The sequence below is a fragment of the Pleurodeles waltl genome, chromosome 8, assembly GCF_031143425.1.
Source record: "Pleurodeles waltl isolate 20211129_DDA chromosome 8, aPleWal1.hap1.20221129, whole genome shotgun sequence".
NCBI lineage: Eukaryota > Metazoa > Chordata > Amphibia > Caudata > Salamandridae > Pleurodeles > Pleurodeles waltl.
In genome coordinates, this window is record NC_090447.1 from 437,308,750 (window position 1) to 437,330,787 (window position 22,038).

Here is a 22,038-nt window from a genome sequence, read left to right on the forward strand (position 1 = left end):
AAGCAGCTCTGCATTACAAGGGCATACCTCTACAGAAATATTTAATGGATAGTTCAATAGATCAAAGTATGAACACACAATTAAGTATTTGGAATGATGTGGACAGGTGGGTCACTAGGAATGTCCCTAAGCGCGTGTTAAAGTATTTACAAAACTTACAGGTAGTGAATTCTTGAGTCATGTGTGTTGACATTCAACATTAACATTTGCAGCCCAAACCCTTGCAGATGGAGGGGCAACCATCTTTGAGTGCCACAATATACTATGATTATGGCCTCCTAACAAGAAAAAGGATCCCAAAAGAAATTCTTAAAGTTGAAGGGCCCCTCTTCACTAGAGATCCAAAAGGAAACTGCTTATCGGTAGCCATAGATTATCGAGGATTTGGTGCTTATTGGTGGAGAATCTGCCCTGCTTGCTTACATTAATGCCCTGCACAACTTGAATATAAAGGCTAGTGCTTGTCATGGAGGATAAGATAAGAGGCTAGAAGGAAGTGTGGCAGGGTTTACGAAAGCATTTAAGAAGGTGGATGAGCACATTCGTGCCCTGGATTACAATAAAGACAAACCCATTCATGAAAGCGCTAAGGGAATTTAAAAATGCTGTAGAGGAAAAAGCATCCATGGTCTGATGCTAGGGTATAATTCCATGACAGCTTAGGAAGAGGTGCCCAGAAGTTAATTCTGGAGGTCACTGTGGAAATCCCTGCTTCTTTCTTGCTTGGTGAAATGGAGGAGGTATTTCAAACCTTGTTTGGCAAAGGTAACAACCCTGGATGCACAATACAGGGTCCCCTACAAGATAGCACAAGCCTCGAAAATCCTCAGAAGGGACAGTAACAATGGTTAAAAAATCTTTGGATCAGAGGGAACGTATTCTGAGAGACATGGTGTGACAGAAGGAATTATGCTGTGGGGCATGTACTTCCTGTTGCTTCCTAATGTTCAACCAGATACTGATTAGAAAGAGGGCCACGTTGATCATATCAAGGGCCTACACTCACTGGTTGCTGTAAGCAGGATTATTTCCCACGAAGTTTAGTAGGTAGCCACTCTGAGCAAGGCAAATAAATAAATAAAAAATCACAGTCTCAAGCAGAAAAGGCCTGGCAGAGCAGGGAAAGTAGAGGTGATTTGCCCACAACCCTCAGTTTCTTGGATTTATGACAAGGCCCGATCAGTGCATATGCCTCTAAGGTACAAGGTCAGAAATTACAGTATGAGCACATGCATTTGAAGGTGCTTGTACATATGAAAAGGAACAAAACAGAGGCTTTGTGAAATACATTTGCCTAGCATTATACCATTTAAAGCAGTGTTTGTCCGCCATTCCTGTGCCGCACTGCCTACTCCAACCCAAACCAAGTACCCCTGCACCACCTAATATATCAAGCAGCACCCTAGTGTTTGCTAGTTTGCTATCTTACCTGCTGCAGTGTCCTGGATTCAGTGTTATGCGAGCTGCACTGGCAGGTGCTTTCTGCAGTGAATTGGGGTTTGAAGGGTCAAGGACATAGAGCCTGATTTTGATCCCGTCGGAGGGAAATTAATCACAAACATGATGGCTATCCCGCCCTCTGTGTTACAATCAAATTATGTCCTGTGGGGATAGTAGTACAGCATAAGGGATATCACTCATGTTTGTGGCAGCGTATTCCATCTGCCGAGATCTAAGTCAGGCCTGAAGTCTTGAAGGCAAATGGGACCGGGCCCCACCCACCTGCCTTTCCGACAGATATGTCTTTCCTAATTGAATGGGGTGGAGTTTCTGAATTACTTTGCATCTGACACTCATTTGCCAGTAGTTGTGCGCTGTTTTGGCCAACTCAAATGATCAAGACTTTACCATTTGTAGGATTTTCTAGGGAAAAGCTGTTTTTAACTGATTTCTGGACAGCCTAACTATTACGGAGAAAAAATGTCTTAAAACAGTAAGAGGCTGTTAAGGCATTTCTGCAGGAATCAGGAGCACAGGTTCTCAGCTGCACTGATTTTTACGGCTTGTCGAATTGTATCTAGCATAGATGTTGCTGGGCATCAGTGAAATTGGTGCTTGCGTAGTTGGAGACAGGCACTTTCCTGAAAGGGGCATTCATCAGTATACAAGAGGTGCTGGCACTTGTGAGTGAATAGACATTTCATTACCTCTTATTGGCAACTGTCCCCTGACTTGCCATTTTCCCATGTTCGGTCAATGTAGACATAAGACAACTCTTCTTTAAAACTAATTTGTCCATTGGGAAAAGTACAAGATAAAAATGTTTTTCCTCATATTACATGATGTGGTTGACAACTTGCTACTTGTTTTATAACACGTGCCAACATGTACATTTTTTGTCTTCTAATAAAAATAATTTGAACTTAAAACAAGAGCTGAGCTGCCGAATTGCCAAGGACTTAGTCATCTTGATTTTTTAAATCGGGATGAGGACAGCATTGGCGTAACAAAGGAACAAAGGTAGTTTAACTCTTTCCAAGCACCTGCAAAAAAGATTAATTATATGGATAGTAAACATGCAGCACTTGTGAATGGACTGGATCACTGGAAACAGTGGATTTGTGGTATTCCATGCTCTAGAAGGTGGACATATGCTTGATAGACAGAGTTCAATAGGCAGATGCAAAAGGGAAAAGCAATTTCAGCAGTGTGCTGTGTATTTTTTTGTTCACCTCGTATATAGGGCTGACCATCTTGAGAACATAAACTTTGCATGTCAGTGGCTGGCCTCAGAGCTAAGGAGTGACTGACTTAAAAGAGACCATTTAGAAATTCCTTGTACAAAAGTACAGCTGAAGGAAATGATAAGCACATTTCACTTTAAAAAGTCGCTAGGTTCTATATATAAGGGCCCAAATTTGGTGGAGAAGGACTTTCCAGACTAATAATACCATTGTGTGATGACAGTCTGAGCAGAAATGTTGAATTCGGAACCCATTTAAAAAGAGGTTCAGTGCAGCTTTCCACAGATTCTACCTTTCCTTATGACAAGTCTAGAATCTGAGTCCACAGGAAAAGAAATACTGGATGTCAGAAAAGGTTAGTGGGACTTGGTGCGACTAGGAATCCTCATAAGGCAGGGTTCTCAAACATACTGGATCTCTGTCAGAAGGCAACATTCACCCCCTCTTTGGAATGCCCTTCAAGGTGAAGGTCCTCCAACCACCCTACAATAACTCTGCTTAATAGTTTGGTACCTGAGGAGCACTGTCCCCAGTCAGATAGACATTCTGGTAGCTTCCAGGCAATCTACTTACAGTTCAAGTGCAGGTGAAAGTAACTGAGGTCCAGTGACTGGGCCTTGCTGAAATTAATTAATCTCCAGCATACTCTGTGGACAATGTGATATCCGTCTCAGGGTACCTGCAGGAGTGGTGCATATTAGTAAACCCTTCAGACGCCTATTTTGAAGCTTTTGTCTTCAATAAGAGGAGGAAAAGCTTTCACTTCTACAAAGCAGCCATCAAATTATTGTTGCGTCTGAGTTGGCAGTATGGGAATTCTCACTCTTCCTCTCCTTTCTCATATAAAAGTAATTTAAGGCATTGGCTGTAAATGCCATAAACCTGCTTCTTTGGTAACAGCTTCCTTGGTTGCCAGTACTTCTTCAAGGGAGCAGGATTGAGCTGCAGATTTTGAGTTTCAGACCCATACACTGAGAAAATGATTCATCAACCTTCCTATATTTTTGTCTGAAATGTGTTAGCAGAATTTGAACTTAATGCTGAGATTTTCCTTCCTACCTTCTTTCTACATCGAAAGGTTTCCTCAACTGAAGAGGTCTTACATCACATTGGAGTAAGCACACTATTCATGCTTATGTGGTAAGGCCCACTAAAATACAATTCTCTGACCAGCATGTATGGTACCTGTTGGGCACGGCCTTCGTTTAACAGTTTTACAGCTTTAAGAAACAGTTTCCAGTCCTGTCACCAGATTAGAGTGTTTCCTGGGACTGGAAGATGTGTGAGCCCTCCAATTCGGAGACAGAAAGACTACTTGAACACTGTCATCCATGGGAACACATGTGAACAATGTAATTATCCATGAAATGCTGTCGCCTTGATGGACACCCCATCCATGCAGAAGCAAACCATGAAAACCCAATAAAGCCAAACACTGTTGTGGGCTGATCCAAAAGCCTACTTTTTTTGTACTTCTTCTCGACATGTACATTTTAAATTATTGATAACATGAGATGTATGATAGCTAAAGTGTTTGTAACAAAACCTAAACAAAGACAGAGTGGAATACACACAGAGTAATTGTCAGTGTTTCAAGTTATGTCAAGCATTCCCTCCATTATAACTCTTTTGTATTCTGTGATTCACAAGTGATATAATTTCTCATAAATATTTTGTGTGCTAGTAGCAATGATATTAAAATAAAGATGTTTGAGCTGTGACCTTGTGATTTTTTATTTTCTAGCCATGCAATCCCAAACAGTAGCATGCTTAAACGATTTGTTGCAGTCGATTGAATTGCTGCACCAAGACTGTATGTAGAAAACACGCCAGGTGACAAAATGACAGCACAGGAGCATAGTCCCCGCCATGGTGCTAAATCACGCTCCATGATGCGGCATTCTACAATTGATGTCTCAACTGATTTGCTGGGCTTATCGCTGGCAGGTAAGAAGGTGCCGTTGTAAGGAAAAGCTGATCTTAATAGAGCAACTTGTTTAGATGTTAAAAATAGACAATGGTTATTTTGGAATTTGTCTGTGTTTCTCTCTCTAATTTCTTAACCTTCTGGTTACTACAGTGTTGTGTCAATCTGGAAATCAAATTTGTTATCCACACATGCCAAAGAATCTCCTAGCTAAAGTCACAACCTCAGTGTACATGTATTGGTGACCCCAAAGATGTGTCTTGAGTTATCTTGGCAGAACACATTTTTATGCTATTTTAGCATAAAGTCGTATTAGAACTTGCTGTACACCAGAGAAACATTCTTACTGCTAAATTCTTCATTACTAGAATTTTTTATAACTTTTTAAAATTGATTTTCTTGTATAGATTGTTAATATAACATTATAAAACACAGGAAATTTGTATCTTTTGAGGCACATGCCTTGAGTTCTTAATTTACAAGCCTAGGATTTTCTATTCCCATTATTTCTTTCTCGTGTGTAGGCATCCATCCAAAAGACTTCTCCTCACTCATGTTTTTCTCATGTCTATCAGTCTTGTGCTCTCTTTATTAGTCCCATATTTTATGGATTTTTTTTCAGGCATCCCGCTATTACTAGATCTTTTTAGTTGGATTTTATCTTGTATCATTTTGTGTTTGTACAACATGTAATTTTTATTTTTCCAAATAATTCATCACTGGTTCACGAGGGTTGTAGACGTCAAACCCTTTTGATGGTTTTACTTGCCTTAGAAAGTAATCGCCCAGCTTAAAACTGCAAGTGCAAATTGTTTAAAATGCCACAAAATCGGTTGACATCCAAGAAGTGTATTGAAGGTTAATCAATCTTGCCTCCCATTTTTTGTTAAGTATCCAACAACTCAACCATACTGGATACTTTCCATTTTGGTCAATTCATGACTTTTTTACAATTGTGTATTCTCCATGAATAAGAATACATTGTTTTAAAAGTTTCAGCATTGTGCTTCCTTAGCATTACACTGTCAAGGACGGAGTATCCATATTCTCTCATTTTCATATCCATCACTTCATTCACAAAAAGTTACTGTTCCTAACTGTGCATTACTTGAAGCTTAAGGATGCTTACTTGTTAAGCTGACACCTGTTTGCCAACTATTTATTGTAATGATTCTTGGAGACTCTGGCTTAATCTTTATTTTCACATATTAAGTTAATACCACCATTATGCCTTCATATGGCATTCCTTAACCACTAAGACCTTATGTGAAAAGTAAGACTTCACAGAGCCGATACCCTCACCTAGCCATAGTTTAGATCTTATAATGGCAAAGGCACACAGATCTTCAGATCCCTCCATTGACTTAGTGTGGACATTGCTCCATTGGTTTTCTAATTCCCTCCTTTACTGTATCATCTTTCAACCATACATTTGCTGCCTTACCTTACACAACACAAATAGATTCTAATCATCAGGGGTCTACTGACACTTTTTGTAGGAAAGTACCATCTTGCCTGGCATGTTACCCCCATTTTGCACTGTATATATGTTGTTTTAGTTGTATGTGTCACTGGGACCCTGCCAGCCAGGGCCCCAGTGCTCATAAGTGTGCCCTGAATGTGTTACCTGTGTTATGACTAACTGTCTCACTGAGGCTCTGCTATCCAGAACCTCAGTGGTTATGCTCTCTCATTTCTTTCCAAATTGTCACTAACAGGCTAGTGACCAATTTCACCAATTTACATTGGCATACTGGAACACCCTTATAATTCCCTAGTATATGGTACTGAGGTACCCAGGGTATTGGGGTTCCAGGAGATCCCTATGGGCTGCAGCATTTCTTTTGCCACCCATAGGGAGCTCTGACAATTCTTACACAGGCCTGCCACTGCACCCTGAGTGAAATAACGTCCACGTTATTTCACAGCCATTTACCACTGCACTTAAGTAACTTATAAGTCACCTATATGTCTAACCTTTACCTGGTAAAGGTTAGGTGCAAAGTTACTTAGTGTGTGGGCACCCTGGCACTAGCCAAGGTGCCCCCACATTGTTCAGGGCAAATTCCCCGGACTTTGTGAGTACGGGGACACCCTTACACGTGTGCACTACACATAGGTGTACCCCTTGACCCAAGGGTAGGTTGCTCCCCCTGCCGCTGCAGCTCCTCCAGGTTCCTGAGACCGCCCAGCTACCTCGCAGTAAGTACCCCACACCTCCCAGCCCCTCGCCCTGCCCCGCGCTACTCACCCTCTCTCCTGCTCCTGCTTCTTTTCTTCCTCTCTGTTTCTTCCTCCTCGCTCCTCTTCTGTAATCTTCTTCTGTACTCTTCTTTTCCCCGTCTTCTCTCTTCATCTGTGTGCTTCTCAGCCTCTCCTGTCGCCTCGCTTCTTCTTCATCTTCTTCTGTGGTCTTCTGCCTTCTGTTCTTCGTCTTCTCTATCTTCTTCTGTGATCTTCTGTCTTCTGCTTCCTCGTCCTCTGTCTTCTGTCTTCTGTTCTTCATCTTCTGTCTTCTGTTTCTTCTGTTCTTCTGTCTTCTGTTCTTCTGTTTTCTTCGTCCTCCGTCTTCTGTTCTTCCCGCACCTGCCCTCCTGCTCCTGTCTCACCTCTCTCCCTCACTCGCCTCCCCCTCTCTATCACCCCTTACTACCCCGTTCGCTATCTGCCTCCCTCACTCCTCCTATCTACCTATCTCTCAATCTCACTATCTATCTCCCTCACTCACCACCTCCTCCTATCTACCTATTTCTCTATCTCTCCACCTATTTCTCTACCTCTCCCCCCTCCCGCCACCCCCTCTGTTACCTATCTTCCTGTCCTCTCACTCTACCTCTCACCCTCACCCACCTCTACAACCCCCCCTCCCCTACCTTCCCAACCCTACTCCTATCTCTCTCCCTATTCTCCTAAACTTCCTAACACTCACCCCCCTCCACCCTTAAACCCCCCTCCCCAGCTCTTCTCACTCTACCTGTCCCCCCCCTCCCTCCCGCTTTCCCGCCGCGACCTCCTGCACGCCCCCGCCCCCCAGCTCCCATTCGCCCCCAGCTGACCCCTACCCCCCTCCTCCCTCTTATGGCGGCCGCTGCGCGACAGTGGTAGCAACCCTTGACCCAAGGGTAGGTCACTCCCCCTGCCGCTGCAGCTCCTCCAGCTCCTCCAGGTTCCTGAGACTGCCCAGCTACCTCGCAGTAAGTAACCCCCCCACCTCCCAGCCCCTCGCCCTGCCCCGTGCTACTCACCCTTTCTCCTGCTCCTGCTTCTTTTCTTCCTCTCTGTTTCTTCCTCCTTGCTCCTCTTCTGTAATCTTCTTCTGTACTCTTCTTTTCCCTGTCTTCTCTCTTCATCTGTGTGCTTCTCAGCCTCTCCTGTCGCCTCTCTTCTTCTTCATCTTCTTCTGTGGTCTTCTGCCTTCTGTTCTTCGTCTTCTGTATCTTCTTCTGTGATCTTCTGTCTTCTGCTTCCTCGTCCTCTGTCTTCTGTTCTTCATCTTCTGTCTTCTGTTTCTTCTGTTCTTCTGTCTTCTGTTCTTCTGTTTTCTTCGTCCTCCGTCTTCTGTTCTTCCCGCGCCTGCCCTCCTGCTCCTGTCTCACCTCTCTCCCTCACTCGCCTCCCCCTCTCTATCACCCCTATCTACCCCGTTCGCTATCTGCCTCCCTCACTCCTCCTATCTACCAATCTACCTATCTCTCAATCTCACTATCTATCTCCCTCACTCGCCACCTCCTCCTATCTACCTATTTCTCTATCTCTCCACCTATTTCTCTACCTCTCCCGCCACCCCCTCTGTTGCCTATCTTCCTATCCTCTCACTCTACCTCTCACCCACCTCTACAACCCCCCCTCCCCTATCTTCCCAACCCTACTCCTATCTCTCTCCCTATTCTCCTAAACTTCCTAACACTCACCCCCCTCCACCCTTAAACCCCCCTCCTCCAGCTCTTCTCACTCTACCTGTCCCCCCCTCCCTCCCGCTTTCCCGCCGCGACCTCCTGCACGCCCCTGCCCCCCAGCTCCCATTTGCCCCCAGCTGACCCTTCCCCCCCTCCCCCCCTCCTCCATCTTATGGCAGCTGCTGCGTGACCGTGCCGCTGGCGCGCCAGAGGCGCGCCAGAGGCAAGCCCGTCTGCGCCCGTCCGCGCCTGGCCCGCGCCCAGCGCCACGACCCCTGGTCCCCAGCTCTCCCAAACCCCGCTGCTCCACTACGACCCCACCACCCTCCACGCCCTCAACCCAGGGCGCTCCAACACCTGCTTCCAAGCTCACCCCAAACGCACCCATGGACCCTTCGCCTGCAACTCCTGCAAATGCATCTTCCACCACGCAACTACCACGACCACCAGCCCACGCGCCATCAACCACCTCAAGTGCATCCTGGTCAACGCTCGATCTGTCCACAAGCACACCGTTGAACTCTGGGACCTCCTGGACTCCACAGCACCGGACGTCGCCTTCATCACGGAGACCTGGATGAACGCCTCTTCGGCCCCAGACATCGCCACCGCCATCCCCGAAAGCTACAAGATTTCCAGAAAAGACCGCACCAACCAAGTAGGAGAAGGTATCGCCATCGTCTTCAAAGACTCCATCAGTGTCACCACCTCCACCGAAGACACCCCTCTCGCTGCTGAACATCTGCATTTTCAGATTCGCACCGACCCCAGGACCACCCTCAGAGGATCCCTCGTCTACCGTCCCCCCGGACCGCGCGCCCCTTTCAGCGACTCCATCGCCGACTTGGTCTCCCCGCACGCCCTTGCCTCGCCGGACTACATCCTCCTAGGCGACCTCAACTTCCATCTGGAACAAAACAACGACCCCAACACCACCGCCCTGCTCGACAACCTCGCCAACCTCGGCCTCAAGCAACTGGTGAACACCGCCACCCACATCGCCGGACGCACGCTTGACCCTATCTTCTCCGTCAGCAAACACGTCTCCTTCAGCCACACCTCCGCTCTACACTGGACCGACCACAGCTGTGTCTATTTCACATTCCGACGCGAGACCCACCACCTCCGCACTCAACCCATCCCTCGTCGACAGTGGAACAAAATCCCCGAAAAGGAACTCTTCTCCGCACTCGCCGTCAACCAACCTACCCTCACCACCGACCCCAACGACGCAGCCCTGAGCCTCTCGAACTGGATCTCCAACGGCGCAGACAACCTTGCTCCCCTCAGACGCACGCATCAACAGGCCATCACCAAAAAACCTCTCTAAGTAATATTGAGTGTCACCTTCCATACACAGCTTTCAATTGGTATATCAAATTATTTCAAAACATTCATGCAAAATCGTTGCACTTATTTTACCCATTTGCATATTAGTTGTCATGGCACCACGAGCAGGACATAGTTTATAAAATTATTCTTACAGTGTGCCGGGCGAAAGAATCTAACGTAACTAATTAAAAAGATTTATTATGGTAAGTACTCATTGTTCCCAGATACTGGGAAGACAAACAAGCTTTTCTGCTAATATGCATATTCGTTTTTTGCTGCAATACTATTGGAGAATAGCTGTGCCTCATAATTTTCGCCTTAATACATAATTATCATAGCACTGTGCCGAATGTGCGCATAGATTAATATCGATGCACAATTTACTGCTCAATCCTCCTACTATGCTCCCTGTGCCTCTTCAAATCAAGCTGCCAGTGGACAGATTGCTGCCTGGCCTCCTCCCCTTGCTTTTAGTGAACGGAAGCCCAACATCTGTTTCCATATTCTAATTTTCGTTGGCTTGACTAATATGCGAGGGGGAAGAAGCCCAGACAGCAATGTGTGTCGTACAGCTTAATGAAGCGCTAAGGGAGGATGGAGACAATGTATTCCCCCAAGTATTCGTGTGAGAGGCTTCTCATGCTATTGTACTAATCCATGTTTGCCCACATTGCCAACTTTGGCAGCTGCCATGCACCATTTAATTTCCAGGCCTGTAATAATGATATATATATATATATATATATATATATATATATATATATATATATATATATATATAGAGAGAGAGAGAGAGAGAGAGAGAGAGAGAGAGAGAGAGAGAGAGAGAGAGAGAGAGAGAGAGAGAGAGAGAGAGAGAGAGATATATATATATATATATATATATATATATATATATAGATATATATATATATGTTTTCAGTGACGATGAGAGGGAGTTCTAACTGATTTATAGACCAGTCATTTGATGGTATTTATTTAACCAACATTGAGAAAGGCAATTCCCTGTGCCGAAACTCATCTGAATGGTTAATAAGCCTGGAAAGGATAACCCCATAGAGTGCTCCAAAGTTTCCTGTGTGGAACCTTTATATTGAGAGATGAGTGTAAATATCTTCATGTTTTGCTTGTATGTCTTTCTAGTTTGCTTTCAGTGCTCTTTATAGATAACTGTTATATTACTAATTAAATCTGTACCATCTATCTTTGCAACCCTATCTTATCTGTCTGTCTACCTTTCTACTGCTTTGTCTATCTATCTATCTATCTATCTATCTATCTATCTATCTATCTGCCTAACCCTCTCTCTCTGTCTTTGTGAGCCTATCTACCTGTTTTGCAAGCCTCTCAATCTGTTTATCTTTTCAAAATTCTCTATGTGTAATAATGATTTACAAACGCATTACAAAAAAACATTAGCAAAGGCAATAAAATGTTGGCAAGATCCCTTTGCGACCCCATGTTTATGGCTCTGAATGCAGAGATCACGCCTTGTGAGCGACAATGGACTTACATCACTGCATTTGATTTGATTGAATGTAAACTTTTTTTTTTTAACCCCTTGTGTGCCATGGACGAGGTGGTCTCGTTCTCGGCACCGGGACGAGACCACCGCGTCCTGCTATGGGCCCCGGGGGGGAGCGCTAGCGCACCCTCTGATGGCCAGGCACACCCCTCCCCCAGGCAGGGATGGAAGGGGAATCGCTTAGCCTTCCACCCCCACCCCACCGTAACCCCCCAGTGGTGTCTGATGACATCAGTGCGCTTTCGCACGCTGACCTCATCAGAGTCCTTCCACCGGCGTTGGAAGCTCAGCTTCCAGTGCCGGATCGGCTCTGATCACGTGGAGGGGGTCAGAGAAGCCTGAAAGGAGACGAAAGGCCTTTCCTCTCCTTCCAGGCTTCTCTGAACATTTCTGCTGCCCGATCGCATCACTAGACACCAAGGATTTTTTTGTTTTTTTGTTTATTTCAATAAGGAGAGGACAAATTATTTTTTGGCTGTTTCGGGGCAGATCGGCCTAATACAATTAAACCCCCAAGACACCAGGGATTTTTTATTTTTTTATTTGTGGGTAGCAACCCCTTAGGCAAGGGTCGCTCCCCTGGGGGCAAAAAAAATTCTAGGCCATTTCTGCCCCCCTTGGGGGCAGATCGGCCTATTTTTATTAGGCCAATCTGCCCCCAAGAGGGGCAGAAACCACTAGAAACCAGGGATTTTTTAATTTACTAAATAAGGAGAGCGGCCCCTTGGGCAAGGGCCGCTCTCCAGGGGGGCGATTTGTTTTTTGGCTGTTTCGCAGATTTGCCTAAAATTATTAGGCCAATCTGCCCCGGGGGGGGGGGGGGGGGGGGCAGAAATCCACTAGACACCAGGGAAAATGTTCTTTTTTGTTTTTTTGTATGTTTGGGGAGCGACCCCTTGGGCAAGGGCCGCTCCAGGGGGGGCACATTATTATTAAGCCATTTCTGCCCCCCCCGGGGGCAGATCGGCATTGCGATCTGCACCCGGGGGGGCAGAAACCACTAGACACCAGGGAAATAAATATTTGAATTAAGGGGACCAGCCCCTTGGGCAAGGGCTGCTCCTCGGGGGGGGGGGTGCAAAATATTTCTAGGCCATTTCTGCCTTATTAGGCCGATAATCCACTAGACACCAGGGATAATCTTTTTTATTGTTTTATTTTTTATTTTTGGGGAGCCACCCCTTGGGCAAGGGTCGCTCCGGGGAGGGGGGGCGCAAATCATTATTATGCCATTTCTGCACCCCGGGGGGGGCATAAACCACTAGACACCAGGGAATATTTTTTTGTGTGGCCTATTTCAAGTAAGGGGAGTGGCCCCTTGGACAAGGGCCGCTCCTCGGGGGCAGATTATTTCTAGACTGTTTCTGCCAGCCAGGGGCAGATTGGCCTAATAATATTAGGCCGATCTGCCCGGGGGGGGGGGGGGCAGAAAACCACTAAACACCAGTGCTAATTTTTTTTTTGTTTACTTTTATTTTTTTTTATGTTTGGGGAGCGACCTCTTAGGCAAGGGTCGTTCCTGGGATGGCTAATTATTATTAGGCCATTTCTGCCCCTCCTCCCCGGGGCAGATCAGCCTAATATAACCACAAGACACCAGGGATTTTTTTTATTTTATACTAACGCATAAGTGGAGCGGCCACTTTGGCAAGGGCCACTCCCCGGGGGGAGGGGCAAAATATTTTTAGGCCTTTTCTGCCCCCTCTGGAGGCAGATCGTCCTAGTATAATTAGGCGGACAAGGGTCGCTCTCCTGGGGGTAAAATTGTATTTAGGCCATTTCTGCCTCCCTTGGGGGCAGATCAGCCTATTTTTGTAAGGCCAATCTGCCCCCTTTGGGCAAGAAACCTCTAGACACCATGGATTGGTGTGTGTGTATGTGTGTGTTTTGTTTGGAGGGGGCAGCCCCTTGGGCAAGGGTCTCTCCCCATGGGGGCACATTACTGTTGGCCATAACTGCCCTCCTTGGGGGCAGACTGGCCTATTTTGGAAGGCCCATCTGCCCCCAAGAGGCCAGAAAGCCCACCAGAGACCAGGGAAGATTTTTTTTTTCAAAATAAGAGGTTGAGGTTATGGCCATACCCGCACCCCAAATAAATGGGGCCAAAGTTGTTCTGCCCTCCAGTGGGCAGATTGGGCATTTACCCCCGATCCACACCCCGGGGGGACAGAAAGTCTACTGGATGCCAGAGAATAAAAATAATAAAAGAAAATATTGGGGTGGTGGCTACCAACCAGTATGGGCCTGGTTATGCCCCCACCCGAACTGAAGGGGCTAACAGTCTTTCAGCTATTACCCGCACACTAAAACATCTTATCCCATGGCAAGCAAAAGGACATTTAATTATTTTTGTTTTTTGTTTTACATTTGGACCATGAGAGCTTGGTACCTCTCAGAATCTTCCCACTTGGAATGGTGCGGGCTGCACTTTTTTATTTTTAACTTTGGGACGCTGCCATGTAGAAAAATCCACAAGACCTAGACATATCTGAAAACTAAATATCTAGTTGATTCCAGGGTGGTGTGCTTCACATGCACCCCGCACCATTTCCTTACCCACAATGCCCCGCAAACCTGCAACTTTGCTGGAAAGCACACATTTTTCCCACATTTTTGTGATGGAACCTTCCGGAATCTGCAGTAATCCACAAAATTCCTACCACCCAGCATTGTCTCATCTATACCGATAACATTTCTGCTGCACTTGTCAGCCTAAAAATGTTTTTTTTTCAAACTTCCCTTTTTGACCCACTTTGGTTCCCCCTCAATTTCGACGTGTTTTTTGCTCTTCCCTGTCACAAACACTTGGCCTACCTGCACAAGTGAGGTACCATTTTTATCGGGAGACTTGGGGGAACGCTGGGTGAAAAGAAATTTGTGGCTCCTCTCAGATTCCAGAACTTTCTGTCACCGAAATGTGAGGAAAAAGTGTTTTTTTAGCCAAAAGTTTGAGGTTTGCAAAGGATTCTGGGTAACAGAACCTGGTCAGAGCCCCACAAGTCACCCCATCTTGGATTCCCCTAGGTCTCTGGTTTTCAAAAATACACAGGTTTGGTAGCTTTCCCTGGGTGGCGGCTGAGCTAGAGGCCAAAATCCACAGGTAGGTACTTTGCAAAAAACACCTCTGTTTTCTTTGAGAAAATGTGATGTGCCCACTTTGTGTTTTGGGGCATTTCCTGTTGCGGGCACTAGGCCTACCCACACAAGTGAGGTACCAATTTGTATCGGGAGACTTGGGGGAACGTTGTATGGAAGGAAATTTGTGGCTCCTCTCAGATTCCAGAACTCTCTCTCACCTAAATGTGAGGAAAAAGTGTGTTTTTTTTTAGCCACATTTTGAGTTTTGCAAAGGATTCTGGGTAACAGAACCTGATGAGAGCTCGACAAGTCACCCCGTTTGAATTCCCCTAGGTCTCTAGTTTTAAAAAATGCACAGGTTTGGTAGGTTTCCCTAGGCGCCGGCTGAGCTAGAGGCCAAAATCCACAGGTAGGCACTTTCCAAAAAAACACCTCTTTTCTGTCAAAAAATAGGATGTGTCCACGTTGTGTTTTGGGGCATTTCCTGGTGCGGGCGCTAGGCCTACCCACACAAGTGAGGTATCATTTTTATCGGGAGACTTGGGGGAACGTTGTATGGAAGGAAATTTGTGGCTCCTCTCAGATTCCAGAACTCTCTCTCACCTAAATGTGAGGAAAAAGTGTGTTTTTTTTTTTAGCCACATTTTGAGTTTTGCAAAGGATTCTGGGTAACAGAACCTGATGAGAGCTCGACAAGTCACCCCGTTTGGATTCCCCTAGGTCTCTAGTTTTCAAAAATGCACAGGTTTGGTAGGTTTCCCTAGGCGCCGGCTGAGCTAGAGGCCAAAATCCACAGGTAGGCACTTTCCAAAAAAACACCTCTTTTCTGTCAAAAAATAGGATGTGTCCACGTTGTGTTTTGGGGCATTTCCTGGTGCGGGCGCTAGGCCTACCCACACAAGTGAGGTATCATTTTTATCGGGAGACTTGGGGGAACGCTGGGTGGAAGGAAATTTGTGGCTCCTCTCAGATTCCATAACTTTCTGACACCGAAATGTGAGGAAAATTTGTTTTTTTTTAGCCAAATTTTGAGGTTTGCAAAGGATTCTAGGTAACAGACCCTGGTCAGAGCCCCACAAGTCACCCCATCTTGGATTCCCCTAGGTCTCTAGTTAAAAAAAATGCACAGGTTTGGTAGGTTTCCCTAGGTGCCGGCTGAGCTAGAGGCCAAAATCTACAGGTAGGCACTTTGCAAAAAACATCTCTGTTTTCTGTCAAAAAATGGGATGGGTCCACGTTGTGTTTTGGGGCATTTCCTGTCGCGGGCGCTAGGCCTACCCACATAAGTGAGGTATCATTTTTATCGGGAGACTTGGGGGAACATAGAATAGCAAAACAAGTGTTATTGCCCCTTGTCTTTCTCTACATTCCTTCCAAATATAAGAGTGTGTGTAAAAAAGACGTCTATTTGAGAAATGCCCTGTAATTCACATGCTAGTATGGGCACCCCGGAATTCAGAGATGTGCAAATAACCACTGCTCCTCAACACCTTATCTTGTGCCCATTTTGGAAAAACAAAGGTTTTCTTGATAGCTAATTTTCACTCTTTATATTTCAGCAAATGAATTGCTGTATACCCGGTATAGAATGAAAACCCACTGCAGGGTGCAGCTCATTTATTGGCTCTGGGTACCTAGGGGTCTTGATGAACCTACAAGCCCTATATATCTCTGCAACCAGATGAGTCAAGCAGACGTAACGGTATATTGCTTTCAATAATCTGACATTGCAGGAAAAAGTTACAGAGTAAAATGTAGAGAAAAGTTGCTGTTTTTGTCACCTCAATTTCAATATTTTTTTTTTTTCCAGTTATTTTCTGTAGGAAACTCTTGTAGGATCTACATAAATTACCCCTTGCTGAATTCAGAAGTTTGTCTGTTTTTCAGAAATGTTTAGGTTTCTGGGATCCAGCATTGGTTTCACGCCCATTTCTGTCACTGACTGGAAGGAGACTGAAAGCACAAAAAAAGCGTAAAAATGGGGTATGTCCCAGTAAAATGGTAAAATTGTGTTGAAAAATTGGGTTTTCTGATTCAAGTCTGCCTGTTCCTGAAAGCTGGGAAGCTAGTGATTTTAGCACCGCAAACCCTTTGTTGATGCCATCTTCAGGGAAAAAAACACAAGCCTTCTTCTGCAGCCCCTTTTTCCCATTTTTGTTGAAAAAAACGCATTTTTAAAAGTATTTTGGCTTATTTCTTGGCCTCCTTCAGGGGAACCCACAAAGTCTGGGTACCTCTAGAATCCCTAGGATGTTGGAAAAAAAAGGAGGCAAATTTTACGTGGGTAGCTTATGTAGACAAAAAGTTATGAGGGCCTAAGCGAGAACTATTCCAAATAGGCAAAAAAATGCCTGGCACAGGAGGGGGAAAAGGCCTGGCAGTGAAGGGGTTAACGAGACAAGCGTTGCTTATAAAATAAACATTGGAATTCTGGGAATGTCATTGGGTAGCATCATGCAGCGCTACTGAAGAATTCTATCTGCTCTCGCCAGTTCCGGAAGCCATCCTGGTGCCGGAAGCCACCATGCAGAAGGTGGAAGCTGGCCGGGGGGCGTGGCTAGGCCGACCAGCAAGATGGCCACCACCGTGAGAGGCTCTGCTGGGCCGGGTCCTAATTCCTGCATTTCTCCCTGGGAGCGGCCTCTTGGATCCTAAGTTCGGCGGGAGCGTGCCCCGACAGCTATGTAGAGGCTGCGGCCCGCTTCTGCGGGAGCTCGAGGCGACCGGTGGTGCTTGGTATGCCTGGAGACAAGAGGTGGGCCTGGTGGCGGGCGGGCCGAAGTGTGTGGGAGGACGCGGTGTCTTTCCCGGCGGCTCCTGCTGGCCGGGCCGTCCTGGAGGTGGACCCGAGGGCGGAATACAGCAGTGGACTGCGGTCTTTCTCTTCTGGGGCCTGATCGGCGGTCAAGGTGGACCACAGGCTTCCGGGGGTGGCGGGGCCTGCTTCGTGTTGGTGCTGGCCCTGTGTTGTTGCTGCCCCCCCGGTTCCCATACCAGAGACAGGTAGAGTGTGGGCCGACCGGCTTCTGCTGGGGACCACGTGATTGTGCTGCTTGAACTGCGGTGGGAATTTCAGGTTTCCATGCTTTGAAGACCGGCCCAGCTGCGCGAGAGGTGCGCGTGGGCCTTGCTGGCTGCGGCCTCGCATTACTAACATGCCCTGTTATACACACTGCTGCAGATTCCGTTGCCTGGTGCTGGGATTTGGTGGTGGCCTTTGGGCTGAACTAGCAGGCGATTTATTATCCTCCAGCTTCGAGGCACCTTCAGCGTTTGGGTCGGACCATGGACCTCCTAGCGAGTTGTGGGGGTTGCCTGGTCTGCGAACTGCCTCCGGTGCTGTACTTACCTGAGGCTGTCTATTCATTGGAGGAACTGCTGCTGCCACACATTGTAAGTGGACGTGAACCGACACCGGTGAGACCAGTGTGGTGACGCATGACGGACGGCTGGGCCAGGGGTGTAGGCCGGTGTGCCCCACTGACCAGCAGGGACCTGTTGATCCCGGAGATCTCGGAGTGCGTGAAGCCGGCGCGAGACTCCATTTGAGGTCGGATGTGCTGCCCTTCTCCCTGGCTGTGACGAGCTGGTGCCGCTGCATTAGAGGGGGTGACTGGTGCTGTCTGGTCTTGTGGATCTCACCTTCTTTGGTATCTACTTGCGCTGGATACGGCGCTGGTCTCTGGCTGCCGGTTCCACTGCAGAGCTGAAGATGGGGAAAGCCGATCAGAAACAGGCGAAGCTCACATTTGAAGGGGGTAAGAGGAAGGGCTGAGTGTCTTGCTCCCAGTCGGAGGAGACTCCGGCAGAGGAGGGGCCCGGTTGCTTCTGCGAAGGCTATGTTTCTGGACCTTAAGAATAGCCTCGCTGGCATTGATGCTAAGCTTGACCACCTGACGTAGCAAATGGATCGTATTAAGGCTAGGGTGAATGATCGTGATGCCCGGTTTGAGCAACTGGAGGCACGGACGTCGGAGCTGGAGGATCAGCGCTGCAGAGACAATGAACAATTGCTGCATATGGAGCGCGTACTGGAAGTGATTTGTAACAAAAACGAGGACCTGGAAGCACGGTCGCGCCACAATAACATTCACATACTTGGCTTCCCGGAGTCGACGGATATGGGGCGGATGGAGGATTTTGTGGAAACCATGCTGTCTGACCTCTTTCCCAGAGAACTCTCCCGGTTGCTGGTGGTAGAGAGGGCTCACAGATCACTGGGCCCTCGCCCGCCGTCTGGTACGCCAGCACGCCCTATTATAGTGCACTTGTTGAATTACCGGGATAAAGATACCATACTCCGGCTGGCAAGGGAGCGGAGGCCGGTGATCTGTAACAACACGGAACTGAGTATATTTCCTGATTATACCCCAGGGGTGCAGGCTGCTCGTCGAGCTTTCTTGCTGATTAAGCGCACTCTGAGCCAGACAGAAACTTGATACTCTCTCATTTACCCTGCGAAGTTGAGAGTGGAGCATGGGGGCAAATTGCATTTCTTCATGGATCCGAAAATGGCGGCCAGGTTTGCCAAAACTGTTCCAAAAAAGGCATCATCGGGGAGTCCGAGGGCCCTTGGTGCAGAGAAAGACACCCTAAGTGACAATGACTAAAGTTACGTGCTGATGATGGCTGGGGCTGTTTCTCTGGAGGTTATGTGGAGGGCACCATGTCACTGTGATACTTGTTTATATTGGCTGCTCTGTTGTATAATGTGTTAGCGGGTCCCCTTGCCCCCGTCCCATTCGGGATGGTGGTTCGGATGGCCTGGCTCGCGCCCCTTGGATGAGTCCTCTAACAATGTACATTGTTGTGTTCTGGGTTGTCGATTTGAGGGTGGGTAGGATTACTGCTTCGACCCATTTGGGGGGTCAGCGTGGGTGGGGGGGTAACACTCTGTTTATGGTCTACTCCTTCTATTATTTTTTCTCTTTCCTTGCTTCTCTGCATATATGCGATTGGCACCTATACTGAGATGCTGTGGGTGGGTGGTTCATTTGTCTGGATATTGCAATGGTACGTGGAGATGTGACGTCGGTGCGTTGTCTTACTTGGAATGTGCGTGGACTGAATGATGGGCGTAAGGTGCGGCTACTGTCAGCTTACGTGAAGCATCAAGAGATTGATATTTGTATGCTGGAGGAGACCCATTTAGTTGCAGCGACTAAGAACCGGTTGAAAGCTGGCTGGATCGGAGAATATAATGGAGCGGTGTTTTCGCACTATGCGAGAGGGGTGGCAATCCTGTTTCGGGGGACCTGCAGTGGCGTACTCAGAGGGTAATTATGGACCCTATTGGCCGCTATGTTATGATGAGTGGCACCTTATTGGATAGAACTTGCAGACTTGTCTCGATTTATGGTCCTAACATTCATTACCCTGATTTTTTCAGGGAGGTGTGGCGGCTGATTGAATCATTGGGGAATTGGCCCTTGATATGGGGAGGGGACTTCAATGTGATCCTGGACCCGGTGGCGGACCGTGAAAGATTGGCCAGGTTGCAGCACGTTGCGGCTGCCAGGGCCCTATCATCTGTAATGGCTGAGGGTGCTCTGGTTGACATATGGAGGGCAAAGCATGGGAGGAAATCTTTGTTAATTATGTACATAACAGTTGGTCCCACATTGATAGATGGCTGGGTGCAAAGGACGTGGAGCTCTGGACGCAGTCGGTTGAACATATGGCGCGTACCTTGTCAGATCACTCGCCGGTTCTGCTGGAGCTGGCGGTACCCGGGGGTCCTGGACGAGCATTCATGTGGCGCCTGCCACTTGGTGCACTACGCGATCGGGCGTTTCGAGAGGAGATTCGCGAGGCTATCACTCACTACTTTGCAGAGAATTGTGGATTGGTGAACTCGGCTGGAACTCTCTGGGAGGCTTTTAAGGTGGTGATTCGCAGTATATGCCTCTCTAAACAGCATGGAGTGTTGAGAATGCTATGGCATGATCTGGCGGACCTGGAGGCAAAGCTTATTGAAATGGAAAAACGCCTAGTTGTGGACTGGTCTGGGGGTATACTGGCAGCTCTGAGAGGCACCATGTCGCAATATGGGGAGGCAGCGCTGCGTGAGATCTGCTTTTTGGGGAAACATGCCAAGGCGAGGAGATACGGGGAGGGGAGAGGGCCGGCTGTATGCTGGCGAACATGGTGCGTAAGCCGTGGGCCAGTAACTATATTGTTGAATTGACTTGTGCGTCCGGGTTGCTGGCACTGACGGGATCATGCGTATCCTCAATGATTTTTTCACGGAATTATATGCAGAGCCTTCTGAGTTATACCCTGAGGCGGCACAGGATTACTTCTCTGAGATTAGTTTGTCATGGTTTGATGAATTGCACAGGTCCTATCTAGATGTCCCTTTCTCTGTGGATGATGTAAAACAGGTGATTTGTAGTATGCCCGGTGATAAGGCGCCTGGACTGGATGGCCTGACTCCGTCCTTTTATAAGGAATATGCTGATATTCTAGCGCCACACCTCTTGGAGGTTTACGCAGAATCACTTGAGACCCGGGTCCTTCCTGCCACTCTATGTGAGGCTTTGATTGTCACGATTCTGTAGCCTGGAAAGGATCCGTGTAGTTGCGACTCATATCGACCGCTCTCCGTGATCAATATAGATAATAAAGTTTTGGCTAAGCTGATAGCGGCCTGATTACAGCCTTTGCTTCCGTAGCTGGTGCTACCGGATCAGTTTGATTTTGTACTGGGCCGATCTACGTCACATAATCTCAGTATGTATTTCACTGTAGCGCGCATAATTACTGCTGAGGATGATGCGACGGCGGTGTTTTTAGACACCACCAAGGCTTTCGACTCCCTGGCGTGGACGTATATGTTTGCGCTGCTAGCTCGGGTAGGAATGAGTGCGAGGTTTGTCCAGTTAATTCGCTTGCTGTACTCGGAACCTTCAGCTCGGGTGCGAGTAAACGGAATTATCTCCGTACCCCTTTCGGGTCACCCGAGGCACTCGGCAGGGCTGCCCACTTTCTCCGTTGCCTTTTGCAGCAGTGATGGAGCCACTGGCGGCGTCCCTGAGGCAGCATCATAATCATAGAGGACTGGCGTTTCGCCAACGCCCAATATTAATATCCATGTATGCGGATGACATCGCTTTGTATGTTCCCGAACCGCGGCATCATCTTGATACTCTGCTGGATAAAATAGTGCGTTTTGGTGCCCTTTCCGGGATTACGATTAACTGGTCCAAGTCGTTGGTGTCGCCTCTCTCCGCGGGAACATTGCGGTCTTCCTCCAAGTACCCCATTGGGTGGGCTGATAGTCCGGTGCGCTACTTAAGTGTTTGGATGAGCAGAGATGTAGAGACACTTTGGTCTGCAAATTATGGCAAAGCCATAGCGTGGAGTTATGGCACTCGCTGCCGCTCTCGCTTGCGGGTCGTATTGCGATAGCTAAAATGGTAGTTCTGCCTAAATTTTTATATTTCTTTGTTAACTTACCTCTTGTTCTCACTGCAAGATTTTTACAGAGACTTCACTCTGCGCTGATAAGGCTGGCTTGGGCTGGAGGGCAGCCCAGAATTTCATTGGAAAAGCTGACACTCCCATTTGAGTTGGGCGGTCTTGCTGCCCCGGATT

The 22,038-nt window shown here is 47.4% G+C and overlaps 1 protein-coding gene across 37 annotated transcripts in view; it reads left to right on the plus strand.

The window, feature by feature from the left end:
- Window positions 1-22,038, plus strand: part of INPP4A (inositol polyphosphate-4-phosphatase type I A) — a 997,999-nt gene that overhangs the window by 501,809 nt on the left and 474,152 nt on the right. For all 37 annotated transcript variants that reach the window (XM_069204338.1, XM_069204341.1, XM_069204354.1 and 34 more), the window contains one exon: window positions 4,429-4,631. In XM_069204338.1, the coding sequence (XP_069060439.1) occupies window positions 4,526-4,631 (106 nt within the window). In that variant the 5' untranslated portion in view covers window positions 4,429-4,525. The remainder of the gene's footprint in view (window positions 1-4,428; window positions 4,632-22,038) is intronic.